Below are 27,936 nucleotides of genomic sequence, written 5' to 3'. Positions count from 1 at the left end.
CTGAAGTCCTTAGTACATCCTGGGTCCACGTTACGCAAAATTCACTCACCCTATAGCATTTAAGAGTCAGCCCAGCAATAATGGAAGGATGCATTACAAAACTACACAGCCAGGCAGCATCCAGCCCTTGCTGATGTCACAGCTTGTCACAGTTAATCCATCCACACAACCAACCAGCATGATACATGCGTAAAAAGAAGGACGGGTATGAATCTTCGTCTTTTAGGAACAAGCTGGCTTCAAAAATGCAAAATACAACATCTGTTATTTATTGGAAATCACTTCCTCTTCTACAAGCTAGCCAGGAGGCTGTGCATTCAACTGAATCATTTTATTTTTTTTTTAAATAGCTAACAATGAATGCTTTCAAGCAGATGCTAATCACGATCTATGATTTTCCATTTCTTACTCAGCCTGCTTTTGTGAGCACAGTCTCAGTCTTTCTTTCAGCAATGTGCATGCTGTGTGTGGGGAGAAGAGAGAGAGAGGCAGACAAAGCATCAGCAGCTTCCTGTGTCGAGGTGAGTTAGCTTGCTAGGAAAATATTATTAGATTGTTGTGTCTCTTCCCTTCCCACTTCTCCCCTCTCAAAATAAAATCAAGATGTAAAAGGTGAAACAGGCTATGAAAGCATAGACATTCAGGCAAAGGCATAAGGTATTTTAGTATCTGGTCTCTCCAGACATGCAAACATACCCCATCAGATCATGTAGGCATGGATAATTTAGAACTGTTGTGAGATCCTGTTGTGATCCCTCTGTTGAGATCTGTTGTGTCTACATTCATTTAGGAAGGGAAGCAATGAAATAATGATAAGGTGAATCCACTAGCAGGGTATACTTTTTGATTGATTTTTCACTGCAAATTTAAAGGCTCAGTCGGTGACTGATAGGCAGGCTCAGTCACTATGTGTGGGCTGGGCTGCTAAGAGGACACCTTTCTTTCTGATTGAGTTTGATGTATGGAAGTGATTTCCTCCTGCATAACAAGGAGGAGCCATTTACATGGCTACAAGTAAAATGTTCGTTGTGGTTTTATGCTGTCCTTGACAACGGAACTCCAAATAATGTCATCTATACACAAAAGTTTTGGAAAGAGGGGGATACGGAGACTAAAACCACAAAGACAACTAAAGGGTTACTATTTGGATACACAAGGAAGAAGAATGAGGACCAAGTGCTAAAACTAGCTTGTTTCAAGCACATAACTCCTTTTGGCATAGTCTGGGAAAGCTGTCACTGAACTCTTCTTTCCAAGCAGCAGCACAACTGTTCTCTGTATGCATCCAGAATTCTAATTCAAGCATGCAGCCTAATACTACACGCTCAGTAATGGGTGCCCATGGTACATATTTGAATTACTGGTTTCATTTCACAGTGCTGTTATTGCTACACCTCCGTTTTCACATTTTTATTTTCTGTTCATGCTCCTTCTGTTCCTTTGCCTGTCAGCTGTATGTGGAAATACTGTCCAACAGTATGTAAATTCAAATATAGCATGGGACATAGAGTATTTATTGTCGGGTAATATCAAAACAAACTGTTGGAATGATTGCCCTCCCTGTCGCCAAGTATGCAACAAGGACCAAGTTCAACAATGCTCTACTTAGTCTGCTCTGCACACCTTGCAGCTACTCAGGTTGCTCATAGGTTCAACTCACATGCTGTAACTGGACCTGAAATTCTGCACTAACGCACAGTGTGCTACTTTTATCCGATGTTTAACTTCTTCCATGTTATGGTTCTCAAAACTTGTTTCCACTTAGTGAGGCTGGTATTGAGGAGCATGTAATGGGACAACTAACAAACAGCCTAATAAAAGAAAAACATGGAGATACATATTGGAGGTGTGAAGATTTGCACCTAGACTTCTCAGACAATTTACTCCTCTAATGTCTAAGGTACTGATAGCACATGGTATCTGATGAAGTTCAGCTACTCCTAGATCTATTTACATGGCAGATGTAGATTCAGCTGTGTCTTTCTATATAAATCCTTGTCTGTCCAAAGGCAACTGTGTGTCTAACTTGAACATATCACTTATTTGCAAAATGGAAAATAGAAGAGGTCTTCACTAAATGATACTGAGTTAATTTCCCAATTTACCAGTTTTTAATAACTTACAGTGGTGGAAAGGCACAACATATATGTCATCCACTGTCTTGCTCTTAATCTTGCAGAATTTTTGTGATGAGTGGTTTGTGAACACTTTAGAACCAACAAATGAGCACCATAACCCAGTCTGGAAAGCACAGGTCTTAAAATGGCATCCCAGTGTCTGGTCTTAGCTTTTCAATGTAAAATACAGCAAAACCTCTAAAAATTAAGGAGGTAAAACTAACTAATTGCACTTACACCCAGTTTTCAATGAGATGCAAACCTATATGTCTCTTCGAACTGAAAGCTGACAGTTCTGTTCTGAACCTGGTTTTGGCGTTACAATTTAGGCTAATGATGTATTATTAAACATGGTAGTGTTAGCCTTTCCACTCCATGGTCTTCATCTTCATGTATAACCTTTTTTAATTCTTTCTTCTCCCATGCAAAACAACTTCCACTAATATGAAACGATGCCTCTATACTTTTTTTTTCAATATAAAGGCGCATTATATTCTGTGCCAATGAAAAATGAAAACTTACTTCACAACGCAGTAAGAAATCTTCAAATCTCTTTGCACACAGAAATGGGTTTTGAAAATCTAGTTAAGATTACACATGAATGCAAGGAATTAGTTGAAGCTTTAGTATTCCTGAAAGGCTATCCTTGCTACAGCAAAATTTGCCTCTAAGACTTACAAATATCAGCAGTAACACTCATTCTAAACCAATCAATAAGCAGGCTTTGGTTTCACAGTTCTAGCTGTTTAGGGATGAAACAACAGGCAGGCGAGCACAAGGCAGACAAGCCCAGACTTCTTACACTCATGCAAAACCTTCCTAGACAGCTGAAGGTATGCAAAGTCTTCCTAGACATTAAGATTTACTGGACAAGCCCACTTCATGATGTATTTCAATAAAAATTATTTTTCAAAGGACACAGCTGTGTTAATGACCGTGGACAGCTCAACACTGTGCGTTAAGGACAGCTCCACACGCTGCTTATCCTAATTCCACTTAACACATTGAAGTATTTTTTTGTCTAATTGCAGTAAGTATACAATACCCCTGAAAATGTTAAAGCTAAGTTAGGACTGCACTTCTGTTTGACCTCCATGTAGTACAACGCGCACTGTTAAAACAGAATAGCAGGGATGAGTAAGAAGGCAGAGATTACTAGCCCCTGTAATATAATGATTTTAAGCTTATCTTCTACCCAGTATTACACTCTACAGGACAAATAATTTTTTCCAGTGCTACTATTTATTTATGTTATCTCACTGTAAACACCAACGGAGTAATATCATTGGGCAGACATGAACTATATTACGACAGAATTTCTAATCTAGTCTTGTAGAAAGCTGTGCTTCTAAGGAGCCGTGTTACTGTGTGCTGATAAGAAATCTGCTGTGGACCTACTGCAGTTACTTTGTGCCTTTGATAAGTGCTAATCAATTGGTTTTATGTTTGTAGTAGGAAATGGAAGAAAAGATGCCTAGTAAAGGATGGTCTTACACAGTTTTGAATATATACATTTGCACTGAACTTTGCAGATCTCGGTGTTTCTCCTCAAAAGGGACTGCAGAAGATTGTTACCATTTTTTTTAAAAACAGCTAATCAATAACATGTCTCTCCCCTCCCATACAGGCAACATTTTCAGGTGCACCTTGTCACAAGTAAAGAAGAAATGTTAGGTGTAGCACATAGGGTCTTTTAAAAGAACGGATGCTTATTTTTACTGGTCTCATCCTTCCTACTAAATAGCAAACAAATGTATGGGTTTTGGGCACACCACTTGGTCACTATGGTGTAAAAGTAAATTGTAGACTAATCAAGGCTTGATTGCATTTTAAATATTGCAGACATTAGGTTTAAGTGTTTGTTATAATTGACTGAATTCATGAACTTCAAACATTTGTACAGAAGAAAGAACAAGGCTATTTCATTTGCATCATGTACTTTTGAAGATTTTACGTTATTGATTTTCTTTGAAAATTTTCAGAAAGTGTTATTTTTAGGCTAGCTTTAGGCAAAACAACTATATGTTGTAGGGGTCAAGTGACAGCCTTAACATCCTGTAGTACTCTTAGGAGCCTGATATTGGGAAAAGTACTGTTGGAAAGAAATGCAAAGATATGTCTTTCAAAAAAGTGTTAAGCAGGGCAATATCCATTATTATGCAAATCCCAGGACTGCGAATACTAGACATTGTGAAGTTTCCAAATCTTTGAAACATGTTGTAAAGGAGAACAGAGAAGGCAAGCTTACTTTGGTCCTGAAGCAGACAGCATGCACATTTTAAGCGATCTTTAGAGAAGATGACTCTTGGTTCTAAGAATTAGTAAAAAGGATGAAAGAACAGATTTGAGAGTCTGAGTTTAAGTCATTTTATCTGCAAGTAAGAAATGCCTCAGGCCTGAAAAGAAATTAACAGAAAAAACAGAGCCATTTTTATTTTCATGGTGCACAAGACCAAAGAGACATACTACCTTCCCACTATCAATGTGCAAAATTCATCATGCAGATTAAGCGCACTATTGCTTCCCTTTTATTCAAAGAGCTATCTTGAGAATGGAAAGGCTTGAAAAGACTTTCTACAGGAGAGGGGCAAGAAAGGACTTAAATGACCTTCCCTAGCTTTTGGGATGAGAATGTCTCAACTATTCACCAAGTCTGAGGTCTTGGTAACAGCCAGTAGTTTCAAGAACCCATGACAACTAGTTTAGCATCACAGAGGAAAGAGATGCTTCCGTTGCTGTTTCACACTCATGCTGATGTTTACACTTCTCATTTCCATAATTTTCATGTTTTCTTATTATTTTTAAAGAGCAGCAAACAAACTTTTGCAGTAGAATAAAAGAGGATGCTAGAACCTGGCCCTCTGTCAACGTGCTTGTGTACTGCATTACCCTACAAGCACTCCTACTGGCAGGGAAGAAAGAATGACATTTGTCTATCCAGAAACAGAGTCTGTTTCAGGCCTTGGACCTCCCATTTCAGATTGCTATTGCATGCATGTTCATGTTCTTCATTGGTTGAGCAACACAACACACATCTCCTTATCATGCTGCTTGTAGGCCAACTGCTTTTGAGAGTCCTGGCCTTGAGCCCAATCCGTTAATGTACACTGTTTAGTAACCACTAACCATTACTTATCACCTTTGTCGAGAGGAGGCGAGGGATAATTATTAGTCATTTGCATAGGTCTGCACCTATCCAAAGAGCTAAGGCAACAGAGGAGGGACTTGGTCATCTATATGAGGTACAACACAAAAATCCCAAGACAGTGCCTGTAACTTTTTTTTTAACAAATTAAAACAATCAACTATGATCACCTTCAAAATAGTTCCCTTCTGAGTTGACACACAGCTGCATACGATGCTGTAAACATTCAAAGCAATTCCACAGATAATTTTCTGCAAGGCTGTTGAGATTCTCTGTTGGTTTTGCTTTCACATCTTCTACCAACAAAAAATGGGTTCCTTTGAGCACTGACTTGATCTTTGGGACCTCTTCACCATAAGCCTCAGTCTATAACTGAAAAGTTTCTATTGTGGATTTCTTCAGTTTCACAGAAAACTTCATGCTAACTCCCTTTTAGCTCTTGCACACTGACATTTCCTGACTGAGGCTGAGCACATGTCTCTATTTGAATATGTGTCCACTCGTACTGAGTGAAGTGATCAAGTTAAGCCTTGTCTCACTGTGACAGTTTAGAATATGACCTGTAATTACCTTTTTCTCTCCCCTTCCACTCTTGGTTCCTGAGCTATAGCATTAGTCTAATTTTTTTGTGTTGGACCTCCTATACCTCACAAAGAAACTCAGTCTTTGTCCTGTTGATCTGCCTACATTTTGTAGTCATTGGTTTACACAGAGGCAATAGAGATCTTGTGATCTGAATGTGCCAAGGCGTACAAATGGAACTCTGACCTCTCGCTGTACCTTCCTATGTGCTGTACTTATTCCAGGCTGCAAAACACACAAATCTCAGGCAAGACTACAGTCCTACTCTTATACCTTGAATATGTAAAATCAAAAGCTAATGTGATATGAGGATGCATAAATCAGATCAAATGTCAGATGAGAAGTGGCTTGAAAGGTCAGAGATGTGCTAGCCTGAACTCAGCATAATTTTTGGAACAGTGTTAGTTAATTAATAATCTTGCGCATTATTTAACTCATATCCTCAGGAAGTGCTGCATATATATCCAAGTTTTCAGAGTGGTACAAGTGACAACACACTACCAAGCGGCAAGCTCAAGATTCCATAACAACCCATTTTTTCCCTTGAGGAATATTTAGCTAATAATTACCTTTTATGCAAATAAGGCAATGCCTGACTGAAGACTTTAATTCAATTCTACATGCAAAACCAGAGCTGAACATTCCTGTCAAAAAGCTATCCAGGTAAGAGATTTGCTTCCCCTCCCATACCTCTAAATTTAGGTTTTATTTGTTCTTTGGCTGTTTTCAAAGGTGTAGAACTGCTTCCTTTCAGTTATTTTGCAAGCTGGTGTTGCTTTTAGGCTTTATCATTATTCCATTCTTCATAAGTTTTGCTTATAAAGTAGATACTGGGCAAAGGTTTGTAAAACGTGTAGTTAGCTGCAATTGTTACAGAAGTAATCTTTCCTGCAAACTCTTGTCTAAGAGTTCAAGACAAGCCATTTGGCTAGTTCTTATTCGTACTTCTGAAAAGTAGTCTAGATGAAGCTTGTCTATTTCTCAAATTATTAAATTATCACTAAAACTGAGAATTTTCTTAGTGAATAAATATGAAAGAGGGTTTATAAAATATTGTACTTGTTTTGTGTAAAGACACAGGACAGGCAATAGGAAAAAACCATGAGAATGGTATATCAATTTGTTTCTTTCTATAGTAGTTTAGCGTGACTAAACAAAGTCCAGCAAAACCACAGAGCAGAAAAGAGAGCTTAGTGTTTAAGTTTGTGACTGATAATTAAGATCTTAAAAAGCTGTCTTGAAAGATTTTTTAAAGAAACACCTTCACTTTGGACTAGCTACTTTACCCAAAGGAAGAAGTCTGATTTTTAGGAATGTTCTTTGACGCCACAGAAAATGTGGTTTCAGTGGTCATGCCCTAGGACTCTGCAGAAGAACAGTGCTGTCTTGTCTTTGAATGCATACCAGTATTTTAACCAGCACGTTCTGGAACCCCTGAACAAAACCAGTCCCTGGAGAACCAGTGAAAGTACTTTATAATTTATTTCCAAGTTCTGATCATTCCCAAGGATGATTTGAATGGGCAGTCTTAACAGCAGCTACTGGCTGACTGTGAGTTCTATTGTAGACTGCTCTTCACACCTGGGATTGTAACATGTCATTGTCTGTAATCTTACTCACCAGGACACTGAACCGAGAACCCTTGGAAAAATATGAACTGAATTACAGCTGCTGGTGAATGGAGGCATCTGAGAAAGTCTAACTTGCCTTGGAAATCCTAGATCAATTTATAGCTGGAAGTAGAATTTATGAATTGGAGATCTTAAGTAGAAATACACAAATCTAAAAGACCTCTTGAGTTTCAGAATAACTCCTTAACACAGCAATATTAACTTCTAGGTGACTTAAGACTAATGTTCTAGCTTTCCTGACTCGTAGAGACCAATAAACATTTTCTTCTTTCACTTTTGAACTAGCATAATGCTGAAACTCAACAGAAAAATGCTTTGAACCCACAAAATTTTGCCCACATATAGTAAAACACTAACTCAGACCATCACGTTTCACAGAAGTTTCCTAAAATTCACTGTGATGTTCTTTGCCTTTATCTTGAAAGCTTGCTAGTTCAGTGTTTAAATAAAAGGTTTTGATATCTGGCACCTTGCTTAAGGTTGTTTAGGTGCTTAAGGTTGTTTAGGTGCTTAAGGTTGTTTCCAAGTACATGTGGGTCCTGGCCCTCTAAAGCTGAAAACACAAAGGCTTATGCAAGTCACAGAAAAACATTCATTTCATTTGTTCTGTTTTGTCACTTGGTCCTTTCTAATAGGTTATGTTGACATTTCTAAGTATTTCTGTACAACAAAACACCTTAGTAAATCAAAGCAGTAAGCGCTGAAGTAGTTCTGTATTATAATATATACACTTCATGTCATTTTATTTCATACTAGTCAGGTTTAAAAGTCCTTACCACATCTGTTCAAGTCTAACCAAAGAAACAATTGCTGGCTTAGGTTTTTATGCCACCACAAAGGGTCAGAGTGCACTGGGGCAGAGCTTCTGGGTACTTCCCTATTGAAAAAATGTTGTTTGCCAACATAACACGCCTCTGTACATTTAATCCGTGCATCATAAATGAAGCTAGCCAAAGGATTTTTCAAAACTGTGTTAAAACTGAAATCCAGAACAATAATGTAATCATAGCCATTAGAGATCAAGAGATGTTTCTTACAGGCAGAAAAGACTGCTGTCAGGAAAGATGGGTAAAATGAACAGTTTAACTCAACATCTACAAGTGCTTTAAATCAAATGCCTTGCTAAACTGATGTCTCACACTTTTTTCTATGGTATATGCAACAAAACCAGAATGAAACTTCACGTGATAAATATAAAACCCGCTTTATCTACATCAGGTTTTAGCTGATTTTTCAGTTTGAATATAGAGAAAACGGCAAGCCATCACTTGGTTCAAACTATTTAAGGGGCTCCATCCTAACTTACCATCACTATTTTAGTAAGACTGAGTGATTCTAGTGTAGAATTATGATACAGTCTGGCCTCTGTCCCAAATACAGCATTTAAGAGATTGCCTTAGCATAGAAAGGCAGGCTCACCCTACCTACTCCCTCCTGGGTTTTCTAGCAATACAGCTTCAGATTTTCTGGTGGACGGTCAGAACAGGGAGACAAAAGGATGCATCAGAATAAAGTTTTTTGGGGGTTGTTGTGTTTCACAAAGAATAACTCATCCAGCTAAAATGGTTATATATGTACTAGCAGAAACTGCTTGCCAAAGAATCTGCAAAGAGAAATCCCACTGAACACATTCAGATGAATCTTTCCTCCCCTCTAGAGAGATTTCGTCATGTCAGCTGCATGGTGAAAAGACAGGAATAGAAGTGGGACTAAGGCCAGCTGGAAAGTCAGCAGTTTCTTTGGCTTGAATGGTTCTTTGCCTTGTTTCTCTTTTTCATAAGACAAACTGCACTATATTTAACTTACTCAAACAGGAGGAAACAAAGGTCTTTTTCTTTTGCCTATATGGTCAAGTACAAGCTGAAAAAATGTAGCGGTGAAAATTCCAAACAGCAAAATACAATTAAAAAAACCCAAGATTACTTTTTGTTGTCATGACATGGATGATACATATGTATACAAGTGTGCACACAAGCAACACTCATTTGTATCCAAACAGCTGAGAACGTTCAGATACCAATGTCAGTGCAATGGATAGACATGTTCTATGATACACGTTTCTTCATTTGCACATCTACTCTAAAAACAGCTCTTTCAGCAAGTTACTTGCAGCCTTCACTTGAATAAAATGCCAGCATTATGTTCTGTGAACCTCTAGGGCATGAGGGGGAGCCTGAAGTAGGAACTGTCCCTTTTCTTATGAACCACTTGGTATGGGCTGAGCTGAAAATGAATCAGTTTGATGAACCACGAGAGGAATCTATTTACTGACACTCCTAGGGCTCCTGAATATTGCTTAAGTACTACCACTGTGAAAAGACAATGTTAGTGACAGAATCAGAAGGCTCGAGTCGTACTTGTGCACAGGACTAGACAAATCCTCTCTCTATCCTCCTTTCTTTGGAGATGGCAAAAGCATTCAAAGCTCCCACCTCTCTGCTATGCTGTACAAATGCACAGGGAATATCACAAAGCTATGGTGGAACCTGATTTTCTTCAGGTAAAGTAACTAAATTATTACTGAGCTATAGGCATCACAGCTTGTGAATTCTTGGATTACTCAGCTGAAAAATGTTTAGCTGGTAACAATTCCCTTTCTCTTATTTCGTTTGGCTTTAATATGTATTAAAAGCAACAATGAAACTCAATAAGCATTAATAGTTTCTGGAAACCAATATAATCTTGTTTTAGAGCTGAGTGCTCTATAGTCAGCAGGTTAATTTGACATGGGTTCTGAAAATGTATCTAGCAGAATAAGATGTTATTTATATGAAGAAAATCCTTATTTTTATGAGAAAAAAACAATTGAAGAAAATCACCTCCTTTCAATATTTAGCTATGTTCTAGCATGAGCGTATCTATTCCACCAGGAAGATTTTTTGACCTGTTTCTAAAATGCATCAAAACCGCTGAAAAGACACATGCTTCATCACACTAGTACAATCCAGATATATTACTAAATTATCATTCCTACAGAAGACTTCTTAACAGATACCCAGTGAAATTATGTTCCAATAATCTTAACTACTATCAATTATTATAGCCCCTAAGAAAGCTGCACAAACAATGCATATCTATGAATTTTAATGGCTTTTTCAGTAAACACAAATTTACTTTTGAGTAAATCGTTTGAGTTTAGAGAGAGGCAGACAGCAACTGTACAATTAAATATATGAGACTAGTGTACATAAGTCAATGCATTTTTTTTTAATGTAGTTTATCAAAAGCATTCACTGGGTACTGAACTGCCCACTAGCTTTAAGTATATAGAACAAAGGCTGTATTTATTTCTTGGCTGTCTGAATTCACTTGGCTGAAAGAAGCGAGTTGCATTCAAACAGGACTTCCTGTCCTTGTGCACGAGCCTCTCATGCTCCAAACTAATTTAGGTAAGACAAGAAGCGTGGGGTTTTTGTATCTTAAAAATGAGTGCCTTATTACAGTTGGTAGCACTCTGTATTTGGTAAACACTAACTATGCTCTTAAGTATTTATCTTGGTGCTGTAGCTTATTTTGTCTCTTTTGTCTTTTCTCTCACCTTTGCACTCTAACAAAGACTAGATCGAATGTATTTCTTGTGCAAGCAGATCCTGCCTAACATAACCAGATGGTACATTACAGTCCAAAGTTAAATTTGGCATTACAGGTAAAAATTAACCATCAATCTTTTGAAATAATTATACTAAATTGTAATTAGTTTTCCTTTATGACAGAGATAAAACTTACCTACAAACATAAAGAAACTTATACAGTGTTTAAAAACTATTTAATATAATTTGGATGGATAGAAATCTACTGGGTTTTTAAAATATATTTACACTACCATGCAGGTCATTTTCAAGTTGGGCAACCAGTAAACGTGCCTGCACCAAGAATCTCTTTTCTGCCTTTTACCCAAGTTATGAATTACACAATTGTAACACTTAAACATCCCATTTCAAGTTGTGGGTAAACTTTGCACGGCCTTCAAAATCATGCTGTGTCATTTACAATACAATGTAGGAAGTTGTTTAAGACTTCTGCGCTAGTTGCAGAAAACATATCTTCTTATTGTTTTTCATTTGCTGACAAAAAATACTTGTAAAATCTTGAAAAAAAATTTCAAGGCAGGATAGACAGAAGGCTTTATAACAAGACACTCTATTTGGAGTGCTACAGATAAAAGCTTACAGGCTGCTGCTATTCCAGTTGGACTCATAAGCCCTTTGTTTTTTCTCAGCTTGGAATTCCACACTTTAACTGGGCGTTACCGAGCATTTACAAATCATAACACTTTTCTTCACAAAAATTTTCTTCACATATAATTAAAATATACCAACAGAATACTGTGCCAGTGAGTATATTCCAAGTTTTAGGATACTGACGGGTATGGCTTCTGTCTCTAGATACTGAAAAACTAAAGAAACAGCTTTATCTTGTAAGGGAAGACAAGCTTTGACATATACTACAATGTCACAGCTGGCACCTAAAAGCTTTGTTGCAGAGATCCTGGCTGTTTATGAGAGAGTCTGGGCTTCAGAAGTCCTTTCCTAGAGATGCTGTATACCATTGTACCAGCACATACTCTCTTCTTCTAGGTCAATACGAGGCATTCCATTTCTCCCAGTACTTACATATGGGTACCTACTCTTGGAACTCAGTTCTTTCCTTCCGCTGCAAACCAGAATATAAGATTTGCCACTGGCCATAGTCTGACATTTTCCACCTTCCTGCTATTATTTTTATTTTTAAACTGTTTAAAGTAGACCACTTGCATGTGATACTGTCCTGCCTCTTAGTCACGTCCCAAACTACTCCCAAATGACTTATGAATGCACTACGCTAATTTCAATTTAATTTGACAGTTAAGCAAAAATGCAGAGGTTGAGTGAAAACAGTTGTGCTTATAGAGGCAAAAAACATCAAAAGCACCTTCATCTGGAGAATACAAATCTTCCCAGTCTTTATATATCAGAAAACTGCCATGCAGAAGAACCACAGGAAACACCACTGTGTTTGTTCTGCTGCAGGCATAATTATTTGTTATATCTTATTTCTTGGAGAGCAAATCCAGGGTAATTATGAGTTTGAACTGGTAATTCTAACATGTAGCACTCTTCTGAGATGGTAACAGATTCTATCACAGTTTATGGTCCACATGTTGCTATTTGTGACAAGAAGCTTGCTAATTAATAGAAACTGCACGTCAGAACAATCTGCAATTCAACAGGATCATTTATGTAGCAGCTTCTAAAGAGTCCATCAATGGTTTGTGCACAAATATTTGCATAAGACTAAATTGTTGCTCTCCAGAAAACTACTTTACAGATCCTACTAGCAAAATTTTTCTCCTGTGTATTGAGGACAGGTGCACTAACAGATGACTATATCATAGATGAGTTCCACATCAGTGACTACAGACACACTATTAGAAGGATCATAGCCTACCTCAATAGTGTATGTTTATTTCACACGATTAAGTGCTGCCTTCTGATGACAAAGACCTCTGTGACAGAGCATTTGGAAGAGCTGATGGAAATATGTCACAAAATGACTAATTTAACTTCATTTTTTATTAGTAGAACAAACCAGATTCAAATGAATGTACTCTTAAGTGTCTGCACGAAAGAGCTCAATGTGTAAATTTATTTCTTGCTGGTGTGTCATTGAAGCCCTTGGGTGGTGTTCTTGTTGCGATGATGCCTCCTGAAAAGCACAATCAGGTGACAAACTTTTAGTGTTAAGCATCTGTGCTGAAAAAACTTCCATGAATTGCAGCCTACCAGATATCTTCTTCACATTGCAGGAACAGGTATATGAAGTAAACACTGGGACAATGGAAAGACCACTTGAGGCTACCAGGATGGAAAACAATACCTCTTCCTGCTTTCTCATGGAAAGAAAGACTCGTGTCAAGATTAATATGAAAGAAGTCATGCTAGCTAAGCTGAGGAAGAGCTGCTCCTGCACTCCAAAGAAGTTGAAGAACTTTGTCATGGAATTCTTTCCTGTTTTACAATGGCTTCCTAAGTATCAGTGCAAAGAGTACATTTGGGGGGATATTATGTCTGGGTTAGTGATTGGGATTATTTTGGTGCCACAGGCAATTGCATACTCACTCCTGGCAGGTCTGAAGCCCATTTATAGTCTTTATACATCGTTCTTTGCCAACATCATCTATTTCTTAATGGGCACATCCCGTCACGTCTCAGTTGGCATTTTCAGCTTGATAAGCTTAATGGTAGGACAAGTTGTGGACCGAGAACTTGTCTTGGCTGGGTTTGACTTGAATGATGATGCCCCACCAGCCTTGGGTGATGGCTCTCTGCAGAATGGCAGTCAGTTCAACACAACTGCCTTCAACCTACGATTGAACACAACTGCTGGGATGAATGCTGAATGTGGGAAAGAATGCTACGCTATTGGCATTGCTACAGCCTTGACATTTGTGGCTGGAGTGTATCAGGTAAGTGGTTGCTGACATCCAAAGGCAAGGTACGAAGTCCCTAAAGACTCTTTGCATGACCTAAGCTTTGGTTTGACTCTCTTTCAATCAGATACAGCATCAGTTCACTTGAATGACCTTAAGACAGTTATCTCCAGGAAGCCTAACTGTAGGCAACTGAGAGAAAGCACGAGGTAGGCAGTTTTCTTAGCTACTAGCAAGCAGAGGATAAACAAGTGTCCTCTGTAAGACTATTATTATTTACTACTGCCTCTTGGCCTTGCTGCTTTCATGGGCCCACAAATCCAATACAGACCTTACCATAAGAGAAATTCCCAGGTAGCTGTGTACTTCAACAATGAAGATATAATTGTTTCCATACTTTAATAAAGGTGTTGATCCACTCACCTACTTCTACACAAGTTCAGAATGCATTGCTCAGTGTTTAGCTAGTGAGTACCAAGTTTACCAAACTGCTGTCTGAAGATAATTCATAAGCAGAAAGGACAAGGGATGAAATAGAATGACTAACCTACTTTTCAGAAAATGGGTGTGCTGGACTTTTTGAGACTCATCAACATGCTGCCTGTTATGAGGATATCAAAGGAACACAGAAGGGAGCGTGATAAACATACTTACACCTTAATTGTATGGAAAGGGCTTGCTATCTTCCTGTTTACTAAGAAACTGCAGGTCACAATGATGAACAACAAAATGTCCTTGTAAAGCTATATTTTCCAAAGCCACCAAAGAAAGGAGACACAACTAGTTAAGGGCAGTATCCCCGGATTTGGAAAGTGAGCAATTCTGCCACTTCTGACCTTACGCGTGCCACAAACGCTGCCTATGCTGTACTCTCCCTTCTGTTCAAAGGGCTAAAATTAAAAGCTGTTTAATGTAACAGTGCCACTAAAGTAAGGATCTTAGCTGTTGTCATTGAAGTTCTGTTCATGAAGCGATGGCTACAAGTTTTAACTTCATTCACTTTAAGACATGAAAAAAGAAAATTTGTTTTGGTATAACAGAAGCATTTTGGGATCCAATGATCTTTTGGACGGGAAATAAAATGTAGACAACCCATTTCACTGGAGTAACTTCAGACCATTGCCTGAGATAGAGAGTTTCATTGACCCTGCCTCAAACTCCTTATTGACCTCTTGGGTTTGTAGTATCCCAGGAAAAGGGATCATGTTTTAAAAGCAGACTAGAAACATCAGGATAATTCCTGTTTTAAACTTCAAATAGCTAAATGCTATTTGCCTCCAGTTAGTTCTCTCCCAGCTTTACTTAATTATTTGCAGCATGACTTAAGGCTCATCTTCTTTTGTTTTTTTCTGTTTCTCCTCAGGTTCTAATGGGGATATTTCGACTGGGTTTCGTATCTATGTACCTATCTGAGTCTGTACTAGATGGCTTTGCAACTGGTGCTTCCTTAACTATTTTAACAGCTCAAGTGAAGTATCTGATTGGAATAAAAATTCCACGTAGCCAAGGGCATGGGATGCTTGTTATTACCTGGATTAACATTTTCCGGAACATTTCTCAGGCTAATGTTTGTGATATCATCACAAGTGCCATCTGTATAGTGGTGCTGGTCACTGCTAAGGAACTGGGGGATCGGTATAAGCATAAGCTGAAATTTCCTCTTCCTACAGAACTGGTAGTTATTGTTGTGGCAACACTGATTTCACACTACGGGAAGTTAAATGAAGTGTATGCATCCAGTGTTTCTGGGACTATTCCAACAGGATTTATTCCCCCCAAGGTACCACATTTCAACTTAATGGTCCGAGTAGCTGTAGATGCTTTGCCTCTTGCAATAGTCAGCTTTGTCTTCACTGTATCCCTTTCTGAAATGTGTGCAAAGAAATATGCTTACACCATCCGAGCCAATCAGGAAATGTTTGCTGTGGGATTCTGCAACATCATTCCTTCATTCTTTCACTGTTTTGCAACAAGTGCAGCCCTGGCAAAAACACTCGTCAAAACATCTACAGGCTGTCAGACTCAGGTCTCTGGAGTAATTAGTGCAATGGTAGTCTTGCTGGTGCTGCTCTTCTTAGCACCTCTCTTCTACTCCTTGCAGAAGAGCGTCCTGGCTTGTATCATCATTGTCAGCCTTCGAGGAGCACTGAGGAAGTTCAAGGATGTGCCTGCACGGTACCACACGAATAAGGTGGACACAATTGTTTGGGTCGTTACTATGTTCGCCTCTGCCTTGATCAGCACAGAAATAGGGCTGTTGGTTGGCATTGTATTCTCCATGTTATGTATCATTGTTCGAACACAGCGCCCACGGACAGCCTTGCTTGGTCAGATCCAAGACACCAGCTTTTATGAGGATGACTCAGAATATGAAAATCTCTCTCCTGTTCCAAAGGTCAAAATATTCCGTTTTGAGGCCCCACTATACTATGCAAATAGAAACTATTTTCTAAAGTCTCTGTACAGATTGACCAACTTAGATCCTAACCTAGAAGCTGCCAGAAGGAAGAAATATGAAAAGAAGGAAAAGCAGCAACTGAAAAAGCGAGATCACACAACTGCTAATGGCCTAGGCACTGGAGAAACCATTCTTCAACTGGTTCCTAAGCAAATTGACTTCCAGGCCCTTGTTCTAGATTGCTCTTCCATCTCATTTTTGGACACCACTGGAGTTAATACTTTAAAGGAAATCCTGAAAGACTACAAGGACTTAAACATTTCTGTTCTCCTGGCTTGCTGCAATCCTTCAGTGATAGATTCTCTGAAAATAGGAGGTTACTTTGGGAAGGATTCTGGAAGTATGCAGGAAATGCTGTTTTACAGTATACACAATGCTGTGCAGTTTGCAAAAGAACAAATGCTTCCAGCAGATTGCTCAGTTTAATCCTGTATCTTCATTGATGATTAACTACACAGGTGATGGATGAGGAGGGGCAGTTTGCAATAACTAAATTATCAGACACACCGTTGGCCTTTCCCTCTTGAAAAGCTCTGCTGTTTGTCAGTTGCCACATAGGACAATCACTGCGGATGCAGTCCAGGACCAGGATGGAACAGATTGGATTATTACCTGCACTTTCACTTCAAAATGCAGGTGATCCACCAGATGGCAGTTTGGGATTGACTTCCCCCTTGCGCCATGACTATATGTGACCCAATATATAGATCATGAGATTGTTGTGCTGTCTGCCCAGTGTCAGTCAACTCTCCCAGTGGTTTAATGGCTGGTTTGTGTTAATAGGGATAAGCCATCTCCATCAAAATGCAATGGATCTAGCCTCCTGGACACATAATGGTTTAAATTCTGACTTGTAAGGCCTTACCCCTTCTGTCATTCTAGGTGTCCTCCTAGACAACTTCCACTATTTGCATACAAATAAATTGTATAAAATATTGTGGAATATAGCAAGTCTCTCCACCTTGATTACATCAGTTTAATGACACAACGTGCCACAAGTCAGAGAAAGCACAAGTTCCCTCTCAAAACCATCATTTCAAAAAATTATTCCTGGAGTCACCTGTGTTACTGGCTTCAATCTGTGGTATTAAATTACTGAAGGTTTTGATACTCTTAATGACACTGGAAGAAATATGACTCAGATGTACAATTTTGTAACTAGTAAGAGGATCAACAGGATTAAGAAAAATGAATGTCTTTAACTGGCAGTCACACAGTTACCCAGGTAGTTGTACCATCCTGTAAAAGTAAGTTGACCCCAGTGGGCAGATTCAGCTCCAATTCAGGAACACATAAGCACCATCAAACACAAAACCTCAGAACTGTGATGCACTACAGCACGTTCTTCCTACAGCTGCCTGCATGGGTGCAAAGAGAAACAGGAGTAAATACGGTAGGGTGGGAAGGTAAATGGGTGATGTATCTAGAAGGGAAGTGATGTGTCAGTGAGAACTGCCTGGCTGGTCTTCTCTGATGCAATGCTAATGAAGCTTTACAGCAGCATACCTGGGCCATCACCTGGCAGCAACACTTTGTAAGTTGTGATTCCCTATATGCTGGAAAACTTCCATCACTGAACATGCTACAGACATTTTGGGGATTTTTTTATTTTATCTTATTTTACTTTTTTATTCCTATTGTATTATGCTTTCACTTGAGGTCCACTAAGCTATTTTTTTCCAGAGCTGGGTTACTTTCTATAACAATTTGCATTAACTGCTGTACTTGCTGCTGTATATCAAATGATACCCCTCGAGTCAGTTGTGCTGTTATATTTACATGCTGTCTCTCTACAAACAAACATAGATTCAGATTTTGACTGTAACACAGCTAGTATTCAGTGTTCTAGCATTGGAACAATACCCTCTCTCATACTCAAGCTTATAACTACCAGCAGGAAAAGCTGCCCTATCTTTCTCTCCTTATTTGTAGCTGGTTCACACTCAGCATCAAGCATGGAAGGCATTTCTATCACAGCTGTGCCTCTTACAGTTAGCAGACTCTAGAAATACATTCAATGTATGCAGAAGCCATTTTTCTGCTGTGCCATTTAAAAAGGAAAGTTAGGCCAACACATCATGTGACTCGCTTATTTCAACTTTTCAGGTGATTGAATGAAAGAACACTCAAACTGAGGTTCTCCAGGTGCCCCAGAGCCTGTCTGGTTCTCAAGAACAAATATTTTCTTAAAGGAAAAGCAGTACATGCCCTAAAGACAAATAAAAAATGTCTTCAAAAGGATTGAGAATAGCACAATATTAGGTAAGTGATTCAATGCTGACATTTTCATGTATTCACTATAAAAAAATGCATACCAGCTGCACAGCTCAGTACCACCAGAGCAGTAAAACGTGATAGAAACGTCTCTCAAGAGATTAAAGGATTGACCAATGGCAGCATTCTCCTGCCATAAAACAATTTAATTACATTATTATTTAAATTGCTGACTTGGTATGACTACCTTTTTCTGTCATAAAAGCAAACGGACAGAGCCCAAGGACAAAGTATTGATCCCACTTTTGTTTTTAACCGTTCTTTGAACAGGATATACCTCTTATAAATTCCTGCTAGGGCCTATCATGAGGAAGTGGGTTTACAGGAGTTCTTGCCAGACAGTACCAATACAGACAGTCTTAGGTTGTTTTGCCAAAGTAAGGTGTTAATGGTAGTCAAATAAAATTGCTTCAGTACAGAAGAACACACATCCTAGCAATCTGGACTTCTTTTATCGGTTAAGTAACCAGCCTAGAACATGAAGAAAAAACATGCAAAAATATCCTTAACTCTAGATCAGTATCGTTTTAAAAGAGAAAAAAATAAGAACGATTCCAATGGAAGGTGTATCCCTGCAACAGTCTCTGGAGAAAAACAAAAAGACGTTACCCCTCTCTTATCCAAAAGGCTGAGAAATTAAGAGACAGGAGTCTCTTTTTCATCTTGTTTATTGTAAGAATGGCACCAAATGATATCTAAGCAAAGAAACTTGCCTGTGCATAAATGGGGTGTAAGCTTTAAGACTTTTCCTAGGAAGAAGCGATTTACCAGAAGAAACTGTAAGAGCAATTTTCTGTTTCAGCTGCACCGCCAGAGCTGGCTCTCAATCAAGTTGTTGTGTTGGACAACGTCAAACACAGCACAGAAACAGCTTTCAGTACTATGATGTAGGGATGCTGGGAGACTGTAAATTATTTCTAAGGAGCATGTAAAAGGTAACTTAAAAAGCAATCCTTTCCCTGGCACGTGTATGTTTGCTATACTGCATTTTATAAAGATTAATGTTATGAAGACTGAAAATGTTAAAAATTGTTGATTCTCTTTTCTCCTGTTCTACTAGGAATTAGGTATCGTGACTTTGAGAGGAGCTGGGAAGGGGCTGGTAATTCCAACCAAATTAATACTAATGTTGAAATAAAATCATTATACGTCTTTTAGAAAATGTTATAGGCATATGTAGATTGACTATTTTGCTGTGGTGCCTTGTATAAAACATGTATCCAACAAACTTCAGTACTGCTACATAAGAATAAGAAAGGATTCATAACTTGTGGATTGTTTGGGTCCCATGGAGCTGGGAACAAAGTTGCGAATCTTTACCTCAAACTCTCCTGTTTACTAGTGCAGCATGACCAGAGCGTGTGATGTAGGTGTCTAAATGGCTGTATTTATTGGCACTAGTAACTAAAATTCTCGCAACTGTCCATTCCTAGAAAGACACCTTGGGTTCCCTTGTAAACATGAATATTTCTGTGTCTCATGACCTAGAGACAAATGTGTGCTTTCATTTGGAAAATAAAACTAGCAGTTCTTTGAAAACAGTTCGCCTCATGGTATCTTTTCACAGATGGTAAAATGGCAGCATAACTTGGAATGAAGAAAAAGAAAATACGTGGGTTTGCTGCCTAGAAAAGGGTTAAAATACAAGGACGCACTCAGCGTTGGGGGATTAGAAGACATAATGAGAAAGAGCATTATAAAAGCAAGAAAGGGAAGGTGGTGGCCTTCTATGAGTATGCCTGCTTGGGAGGAACATTTATGGTACCTTTCTACAGACAGCACAACCATGAGGAAAAGCAATGCCTGTGCCTGTCAGTCATCCACAATAGTGGGATCTCCTAGTTCTCCATTTTCTGCAAGTACTCTTCTTCAGTCAAGTACCTCATATCACCTTCCAAGACATCTTCTCTACTCCCCGATCCCATGACATAACACAGTTTTCTTGTTCCAGGGTTGTCACTCAAAAACCGTTTACATCCTTCTGGTAATCACTGTTTCAAGAAGATAATTGCGCATGCACAGAAGTCAGCATTAGCAACAAACTCCTGTTCAGACCTGCATTCTTGCCCCTGTGGCTTCTTTCAATGCCAATGTTTGTCTGCAGGCTCCATGCTCTCTCCCAAACCATTCCTTTCCAAACTGTTGCTGCTGCTTAAGTCATTGGGTGTCCTTTCACAACTTAAATGCATTCCTGTCTTTGACAAATGCACATTTCTGTAAAATGAGCTTGGTTCTAGACAGTAGCAAAGTTTCTAAGTTCTGTATGTCAAAGCTGGGCTAGATATTGAGTCTGATGTGTTAGAACCGTACCCTTGAGGTACTGCTGCTTTCCTGGGGCTTCCTCTTTGACTACTAAGTTTCCATGCTCCTAGAACTTTTGACTGCGCAAAGGACATCCCACTTCAAAGGACTCAGTGCCTCACTCCCTACAAAGGCTGAGCAGAATCCGTAACAGATGCATTTCCCTTACTCATTGATTTGGAAAGCCCAATCCAAGACATCACACAGCTAAAGCAAGCTGCCAGGAGAGATTTTAGACTCTGAGTGTAGATGTGGCTGCTTTCTGTACTCACAGATTTTTCTCTAAGTCAATTGGTTACATAAACCTGAAAGACCTAAGCCATTGCTCAGAAGAAGCCTTAAAGATCCAAGACAGGGACTCCAGCAGCAGTGAGCAGTGACAGTTGTCCTTGTCCCTGCTGAAGGTGAGTCACTCCAAGAGTAATTATAAAATCCAGTAAGATAGGGAGACACAGCACAAGAAAGGGTGTTTACTGGGAAAATTCCGCAGGGAAAGACAGGAGAGAGGAGCTGTTTCACCTCCTGTATTCACAGATGGACTAGCTCTGAGTTACAAATGCAATACTCGTCTGTATGAAGGACCTCTGAACTCCTTCCCAAACAAACCTACATACACAAGCACACCCTAATATCTAAGAAGAAAATTTCTTCTGTTCCTAACGTACACTTTGAAACCCACTACTCCTCTGCTCACATCTTGTTTCCAGAGTCTGAGCTCTTCTGCCCCTTGTCACTTCTCCACACTTAAAACTGGCAAATTCCCATCTTCCTGTGCCTGAGACAGCAGATGCAGTCATGATGTAGATTGTAAACATGCTCCCCTTAGTAACATCCTGAGCTAGGAAGAACTTTAAAAGCTATTACAACTGCTGATGGATTTTTTTTATGGTTTGTCTTTCTTCACAGACCAATCACTCCTGTTCCAGGCATCTCTATTTGTTTTTTTAACCACCGCGCATACTGGTATGAATGTGTTCAAGCTGAATTTCCAAAGTCTGTCTTCATCCAGCAGTTCAGCCCAGTACAGAGTAGATGCTGGTGTCACTGCACTAAGACCAAACTCTGCTGGACTTGAAGGAACAGCAGTACTAACACCTAATATGAGTATTCAAACATTTGGAATGATTGTTGCATTCAATCAAGCTGACAGCTCTCTCCATAACACTAGGTGTAGATGCCCTGACTGTAAAGCAAAACTCTTGCTTGCTTGAGGAACCATAGCAGAATCCTCTAAAGCGCCTTTCAAAGTTGTGCCAAGCAGTATTTTATAAAGGATGCACACAGTTAAAGAAAGCTTCACTAGAACATTGCACATGCAATGGTCTAGGAAACCCATTTCTGCTAGTCTGAGGCCTCACTGGAGGTCATGGTACAATTGGGAATCAAGATTTTGAGGCCTAGACATGGCAGCAGAGGAGACATGGAATGACGGTAGCATACGACCTGAGATGGGCTTGGTAAAACTTGACCAGCACACCCACAAGACTCTTCAGGCGAAATGAAACCTTAAAGTGCTCCTTAAACTGCTGTTAGAATGAAATGCATGCAGGTTAACCCCAACTTTCTCAATGCAAGCCCTCTCTTTCTTACTGTCATACAGTCCCAAACTGACTCCCAAAGAAGCAAATTCATTCTCAGTTTGCAATTACACTAAGAAAAATATTAAAGTGAGCACCTGTTGGTCACTTTAATGTGTCACATTTTGCTGGATTTTGACTTCAGGTGTTCACTTACCTGACAGCAACTAATTCCAGTAACCAGTGAATCCGAACCTGTTCAATGCCACCATGCGGAACAGAAGAAACGTAGGCAAGGTTCATCACTTGGTCTTTGCTCAGGTCAAACAGGTCAGCACGGCTGTGAGGTAAAGGAGGGCTACAGGAAAGGAGAGACAGAAAAGAAACAATATATTGCAACATTAACTAGCAGCTCCATTGGGTATCCAAAGATTCCTATGCTAGGCCCCTATACCACCTGCAAGATCCTCTCTGTCTAACATGAGAGAGAAGTAAATGCAGTTGCAGGTTATTTGAGGCTAACTGGATACACATGTAGTTTGACAAAGCAGGACACAACTTGGGGGCATCTCATTGCCACGCTCAAAAGAAAGCACAACAAGCAGTCATTACTGCACGGGTAGCAACCTCAGGCAGCAGTGGCCTGCAGAAGCCATACAATGACAATCATCTTGCCTCTGAGTAACTGATGATAAAGGGTCTTCAGTGTCCTTTAGGCTGTGGAGTGAAAGTCAGACTTGCTCAGGTGTATAGTAAGACAACCATGCGCTCAATATTCCTACTGAATTCCATGTGAAAACATCAACTCTTGCTCTACTGTGGAAGCTGCACTCATTAGAAGCAGAATTCGACCCTCAGAGCCTCCACATTATCCAGCCATGTTCAACTCACCCCTAAGCATAAGGAAGCACAGGAGTATATGGCTTGAAGTGTCTATGCTTGATGCTGCAAGCAGTTTAGCCTGCTCCTGGCTATATAGCAATGATTCTGTTAACATGACTTTGGTGTCTACTTATTCCACTGAAAGTAACATAACACTGGGGCAAATTTCTGCTGCCTCCACCACCACAGATAAATAGCTGCAAGATGGAGGGAGATCTTACCTCCACCCTCCTAAGTCAAAAATTTAGAAAACTGCCCAGGTCACTGGGTTTGGACATCCTTAGAGTCTCATTAAGCATCCTGATAATGTATAAATTTCTGAGCTTTAAAGCATTTGTATTACAAGAAAGATAAAACAACCTTGTCTCCAAGGTTTGTTAAAATATTTCCACGTGTCTCACACAGCAAAGAGAGATAACTTGTGCTCTAACTACAGACAGTATATTAACTGTCTCCTCTGATGGCTGGATCAGCTCTGTGCTGACTGTAACTACGCTGAGAAGAGTCATACCGTCATCCTCTCCTCTTCTGCACCCCTCCACATACACCCTGTCTCCAAGGTCCACAGTGAATGAACTTGCTAGTGGAGAAACGTGCGCCCAAAACGGGAAAAGCCTGACCCCATCTGGCCAAAAACCATATGCAACTTTTATCCTAGATAAGACACTGCCTACTTATTACCTCACCTCCTGCATCCTTACCAGAAAGTGCAAGTCTCGATACAAATTACATCCTTGCAGTGCTTCATATCAATCTGCCAGCACATGTGACGCCTTCCAGAAACTTTACTAGTATAAAAGGCACTTACACACCACCTCCCTGAGATTGCTTCAAGTCACACAAGTAAGACAGAGAAGTTAACAATTCCACTCTTACTAAAAATGTATCAACCACGTGGGTCTTTTTAATTGTTCCAGTGGATAAGGCCAATGTTAATTGAAGTTTTTTGAAGAATTGCTTACTATCACTGATTCCAGCACTGTTGCAACTTTTTTTCCTACACCCGTTTTTTAATCCACTCTATGCGTAAGTGAAGGAAGTCAAGATCAGTTTAGGGTAAGATATGAACATGGCTGAGGAATACTCTTGCTCCTGAGCCTGCTAAAAGCATTCACATATCTCACAAAATGATGTTAAGGCCCTGGAGCGTGTCCAGAGAAAAGTAACAAAGCCAGCAAAGGGGCTGGAGAACAAGTCTTACAAGGAGTGCCTGAGGGAGCTCAGGCTGTTTAGCCTTCAGAAGAGGAGGCTGAGGGGAGACCTTATTGCTCTCTACAACTACCTGAAAGGAGGTAGTGGAGAGGAGGGAGCTGGCCTCTTCTCCCCAGTGACAGGGGACAGGACAAGGGGGAATGGCCTCAAGCTCCGCCAGGGGAGGTTCAGACTGGACATCAGGAAAAACATTTTCACAGAAAGGGTCATTGGGCACTGGAACAGGCTGCCCAGGGACAGGGTTGAGTCACCTTCCCCGGAGGTATTTAAAAGACAGGTAGATGAGGTCCTCAAGGACTTGGTTTAGTAGCAGCTAGGAATGGTTGGACTTGGTGATCCAAGAGGTCTTTTCCAACGTAGTGATTCCATGATTCTATGAAAACTTGAAGGCTGTTCAGCCTCAGCGCAGCAAGACTGGGCTTTCTCCAAGAAGCAAAGCACCAAATAAGATGAAACAGTGGTCCCACCTGTTCCCCTGACTCAGATGAAATGGCCTTACTGGCCACGACAGGAAGACGGTGCATGTCAGAAGTGTCTTGCAGGAAAAACAAACTCCTGGAACTAACAGCCAGGGAAGCTTTGCCTGAGCCTACTTAGGGACTGTGACAATGGGAACAGTGAAAAGGAAAAGGATGAGCTCCGAGTTCCAAAAGATGTGCTGCCTGGGTAAGAAGAAGGGCTTCACACCTTCGAGGGCGTTCGAAGCAAGTCGGAGAGGCGGCGTTGGCCCGCTGACACACCTGGCCGTGTCCCTGCAGGTGACCCGCACCGGGGACCCCGCAGCGCCGGGAGGGCCCGGAGAGGCCGCGCCCCGGTGGCCCCGGGCCGGAAGCGGCAGAGGCGGCGGCTCCCGCCCGCGCTTACCAGAAGCCCGTACTCCTCCAGAAGTGCCGCAGGGGCCGCCCGGCTCGCCGCGCATCCACAGACACCACGTAGGCGGCGGAGCCCGCGCCCAGCGGCAGCAGCAGCCACAGCAGCGGCCCCATGGCGGCGCGGGGGCCACAGGGGCCGAGCGGAGCCGAGCGGAGTCGATCGGGGCCGAGACGAGTCGAGCGGAGCCGAACGGAGCCGAGCGGAGCCGAGCCCAGATGGGCGGAGCCTATAGGAGCCGAACGGAGCCGAGCCCAGATGGGCGGAGCCGAGCCCAGATGGGCGGAGCCGACGGGAGCCGAGCGGAGGCGACAGGAGCCGAGGCGAGCCGAGCCTGGTCGAGCGGCGCCGACGGGAGGCGAGCCCTGCCTAGCCCTGCCGAGCCCAGCCGACAGGAGCCGAGCAAGGCCGAAAGAAGCCGGACGGACCCGGCACGGGCCGAGCTGAGGCTAGTCTAAAGGCGTTTCATGATGAACAATGGGCTTTAAGTAAAAAAAAACATGCAAAAATATCCTTAACTCTAGACCAGTCTCGTTTTAAAAGAGAAAAAAATAAGAACGATTCCAATGGAAGGTGTATCCCTGCAACAATCTCTGGAGAAAAACAAAAAGATGTTACCCGTCTTATCCAAAAGGCTGAGAAATTAAGAGACAGGAGTCTCTTTTTCATCTTGTTTATTGTAAGAATGGCACCAAATGATATCTAAGCAAAGAAACTTGCCTGTGCATAAATGGGGGTGTAAGCTTTAAGACTTTTCCTAGGAAGAAGCGATTTACCAGAAGAAACTGTAAGAGCAATTTTCTGTTTCAGCTGCACCGCCAGAGCTGGCTCTCAATCAAGTTGTTGTGTTGGACAACGTCAAACACAGCACAGAAACAGCTTTCAGTGCTACAATCATAGAATCACTAGGTTGGAAAAGACCTCTTGGATCATCAGGTCCAACCATTCCTAGCTGCTACTAAACCAAGTCCTTGAGCACCTCATCTACCTGTCTTTTAAATATCTCTGGGGAAGGTGACTTAACCCTGTCCCTGGGCAGCCTGTTCCAGTGCCCAATGACCCTTTCTGTGAAAATGTTTTTCCTGATGTCCAGTCTGAACCTCCCCTGGCGGAGCTTGAGGCCATTCCCCCTTGTCCTGTCCCCTGTCACTGGGGAGAAGAGGCCAGCTCCCTCCTCTCCACTACCTCCTTTCAGGTAGTTGTAGAGAGCAATAAGGTCTCCCCTCAGCCTCCTCTTCTGAAGGCTAAACAGCCTGAGCTCCCTCAGGCACTCCTTGTAAGACTTGTTCTCCAGCCCCTTTGCTGGCTTTGTTACTTTTCTCTGGACATGCTCCAGAGCCTCAACATCCTTCTTGGAGTGAGGGGCCTGGAACTGAACACAGTATTTGAGGCTTGGTCTCACCAGTGCCGAGACCAGAGGGCGAATAACCTCCCTGGACCTACTGGCCATGCCGTTTCTGGTACAAGCCAAGATGCTATTGGCCTTCTTGGCCACCTGGGCACACTGCTGGCTCATGTTCAGTCGGCTGTCAACCAGCACCCCCAGGTCCTTCTCCTCCATGCAGCTTTGTAGCCACTCTTCCCCCAGTCTGTGGCACTGCATAGGGTTATTGTGCCCCAAGTGCAGGACCCGGCATTTGGCCTTGTTAAACCTCATGCCATTGTCTCAGCCCAGCGGTCCAGCCTGTTCAGATCCTTTTGAAGAACCTTCCTACTGTCAATCAGATGTAACAGAGAGGCTGTAGGCTAACTTTCTAATGATTTATTTCTTACAATATGTATCTGAGGACTGGGTTTTCCGTGGGGGTGAAACTCTTCCTTAGCATCCCTCTCTTTTACATTATATGGCCTTCAGGAATCTTGCTAAGCTTTGCTAGCTAGAAAAATGGGGGGAATTGAGCCTCTCACATCCCCATTTTGTGTTCCTTAGTTCTGATGAAATATGTGGATGCATATCCCAGTCTGATTTCCAGCAGTGGCTTTGGATTTAGCAGGGGAAATCATGGGCCCCTGTAAGAGCGCTCACACCAGGGAAGCTGCACTTTGCCAGGCAAAGAACTGGTCTGCAGATGAAAACGAAGAAAACAAAGTGACTTCTGTGTCCATGGAAATTGAAGCTATCAGTTCTAGTGGTGCAACCAAAATTTGCCACTTCAAAAGCTCTGTTGTTTATGCCCATTTCACTAGAGCTTTCCCTGAAACACTTCTGCCACAGACAGCAGAGGTGGCAACAGACAGACTTTTATTCCTCAGCTCAAGAATATTACCACTAGGAAAAGACTGCACGAGTAAGTTTATGCCATGTGTAACTCTGCTTCAGCCAAAAGGTCCCCTGTCTCAAAGAAGTCATTAACTGGGACCCATCTCTAAGACATTGCAAAGTGGCTTGGTTCTGGTTGCTGTTACTTTATTCCTCTGCTTGCAGTTTCATCTGCCTCTTGAGGACTTCAGTCCTAGTGATACTTGTTTTGAGTTTCCAAAACTCACAGCCATAATCCAGGCAACTGCATTATGCCCTGGAGGCTCAGGTGGGAATGG

General features: G+C 41.1%; 2 protein-coding genes across 7 annotated transcripts in view; one reads left to right on the top strand and one right to left on the bottom strand.

Moving 5' to 3' along the window:
• The window catches only part of IDUA (alpha-L-iduronidase), a 44,176-nt gene extending 18,539 nt beyond the window's left edge, over window positions 1-25,637 (bottom strand). The window contains exons 1-2 of one of the 3 annotated variants that reach the window (XM_054053831.1): window positions 25,393-25,637; window positions 22,652-22,792 (exon numbers count right to left, since the gene is read on the bottom strand). In XM_054053831.1, coding sequence (XP_053909806.1) covers window positions 22,652-22,792; window positions 25,393-25,514 — 263 coding nt within the window. In that variant the 5' untranslated portion in view covers window positions 25,515-25,637. The other 2 variants (XM_054053832.1, XM_054053833.1) reach the window with 2 other exon arrangements.
• SLC26A1 (solute carrier family 26 member 1) lies at window positions 342-20,161 on the top strand. Of its 4 annotated transcripts, XR_008447699.1 has the most exons (4): window positions 342-521; window positions 13,261-13,920; window positions 15,248-18,604; window positions 19,419-20,161. XR_008447699.1 is itself a non-coding variant. In XM_054053828.1 (3 exons), exons 1-3 carry the CDS (start codon window positions 357-359, stop codon window positions 16,766-16,768), a joined length of 2,346 nt encoding a protein of 781 aa, XP_053909803.1. In that variant the 5' UTR covers window positions 342-356; the 3' UTR covers window positions 16,769-20,160. The 4 variants fall into 4 exon arrangements, 3 of the variants coding, with proteins under 3 accessions (XP_053909803.1, XP_009562993.2, XP_053909804.1); XM_054053828.1 differs by having other exon boundaries at window positions 15,248-20,160; XM_009564698.2 differs by lacking the exon at window positions 342-521 and adding an exon at window positions 6,338-6,507 and having other exon boundaries at window positions 15,248-20,160.
• Window positions 25,638-27,936: the final 2,299 nt, after the last annotated feature.

Source organism: Cuculus canorus, chromosome Z (assembly GCF_017976375.1).
Source record: "Cuculus canorus isolate bCucCan1 chromosome Z, bCucCan1.pri, whole genome shotgun sequence".
In the NCBI taxonomy this organism is placed as follows: Eukaryota; Metazoa; Chordata; class Aves; order Cuculiformes; family Cuculidae; genus Cuculus; species Cuculus canorus.
The sequence above is the reverse complement of the archived record's forward strand: the minus strand, read 5'-3'. Positions and strand labels throughout refer to the sequence as shown.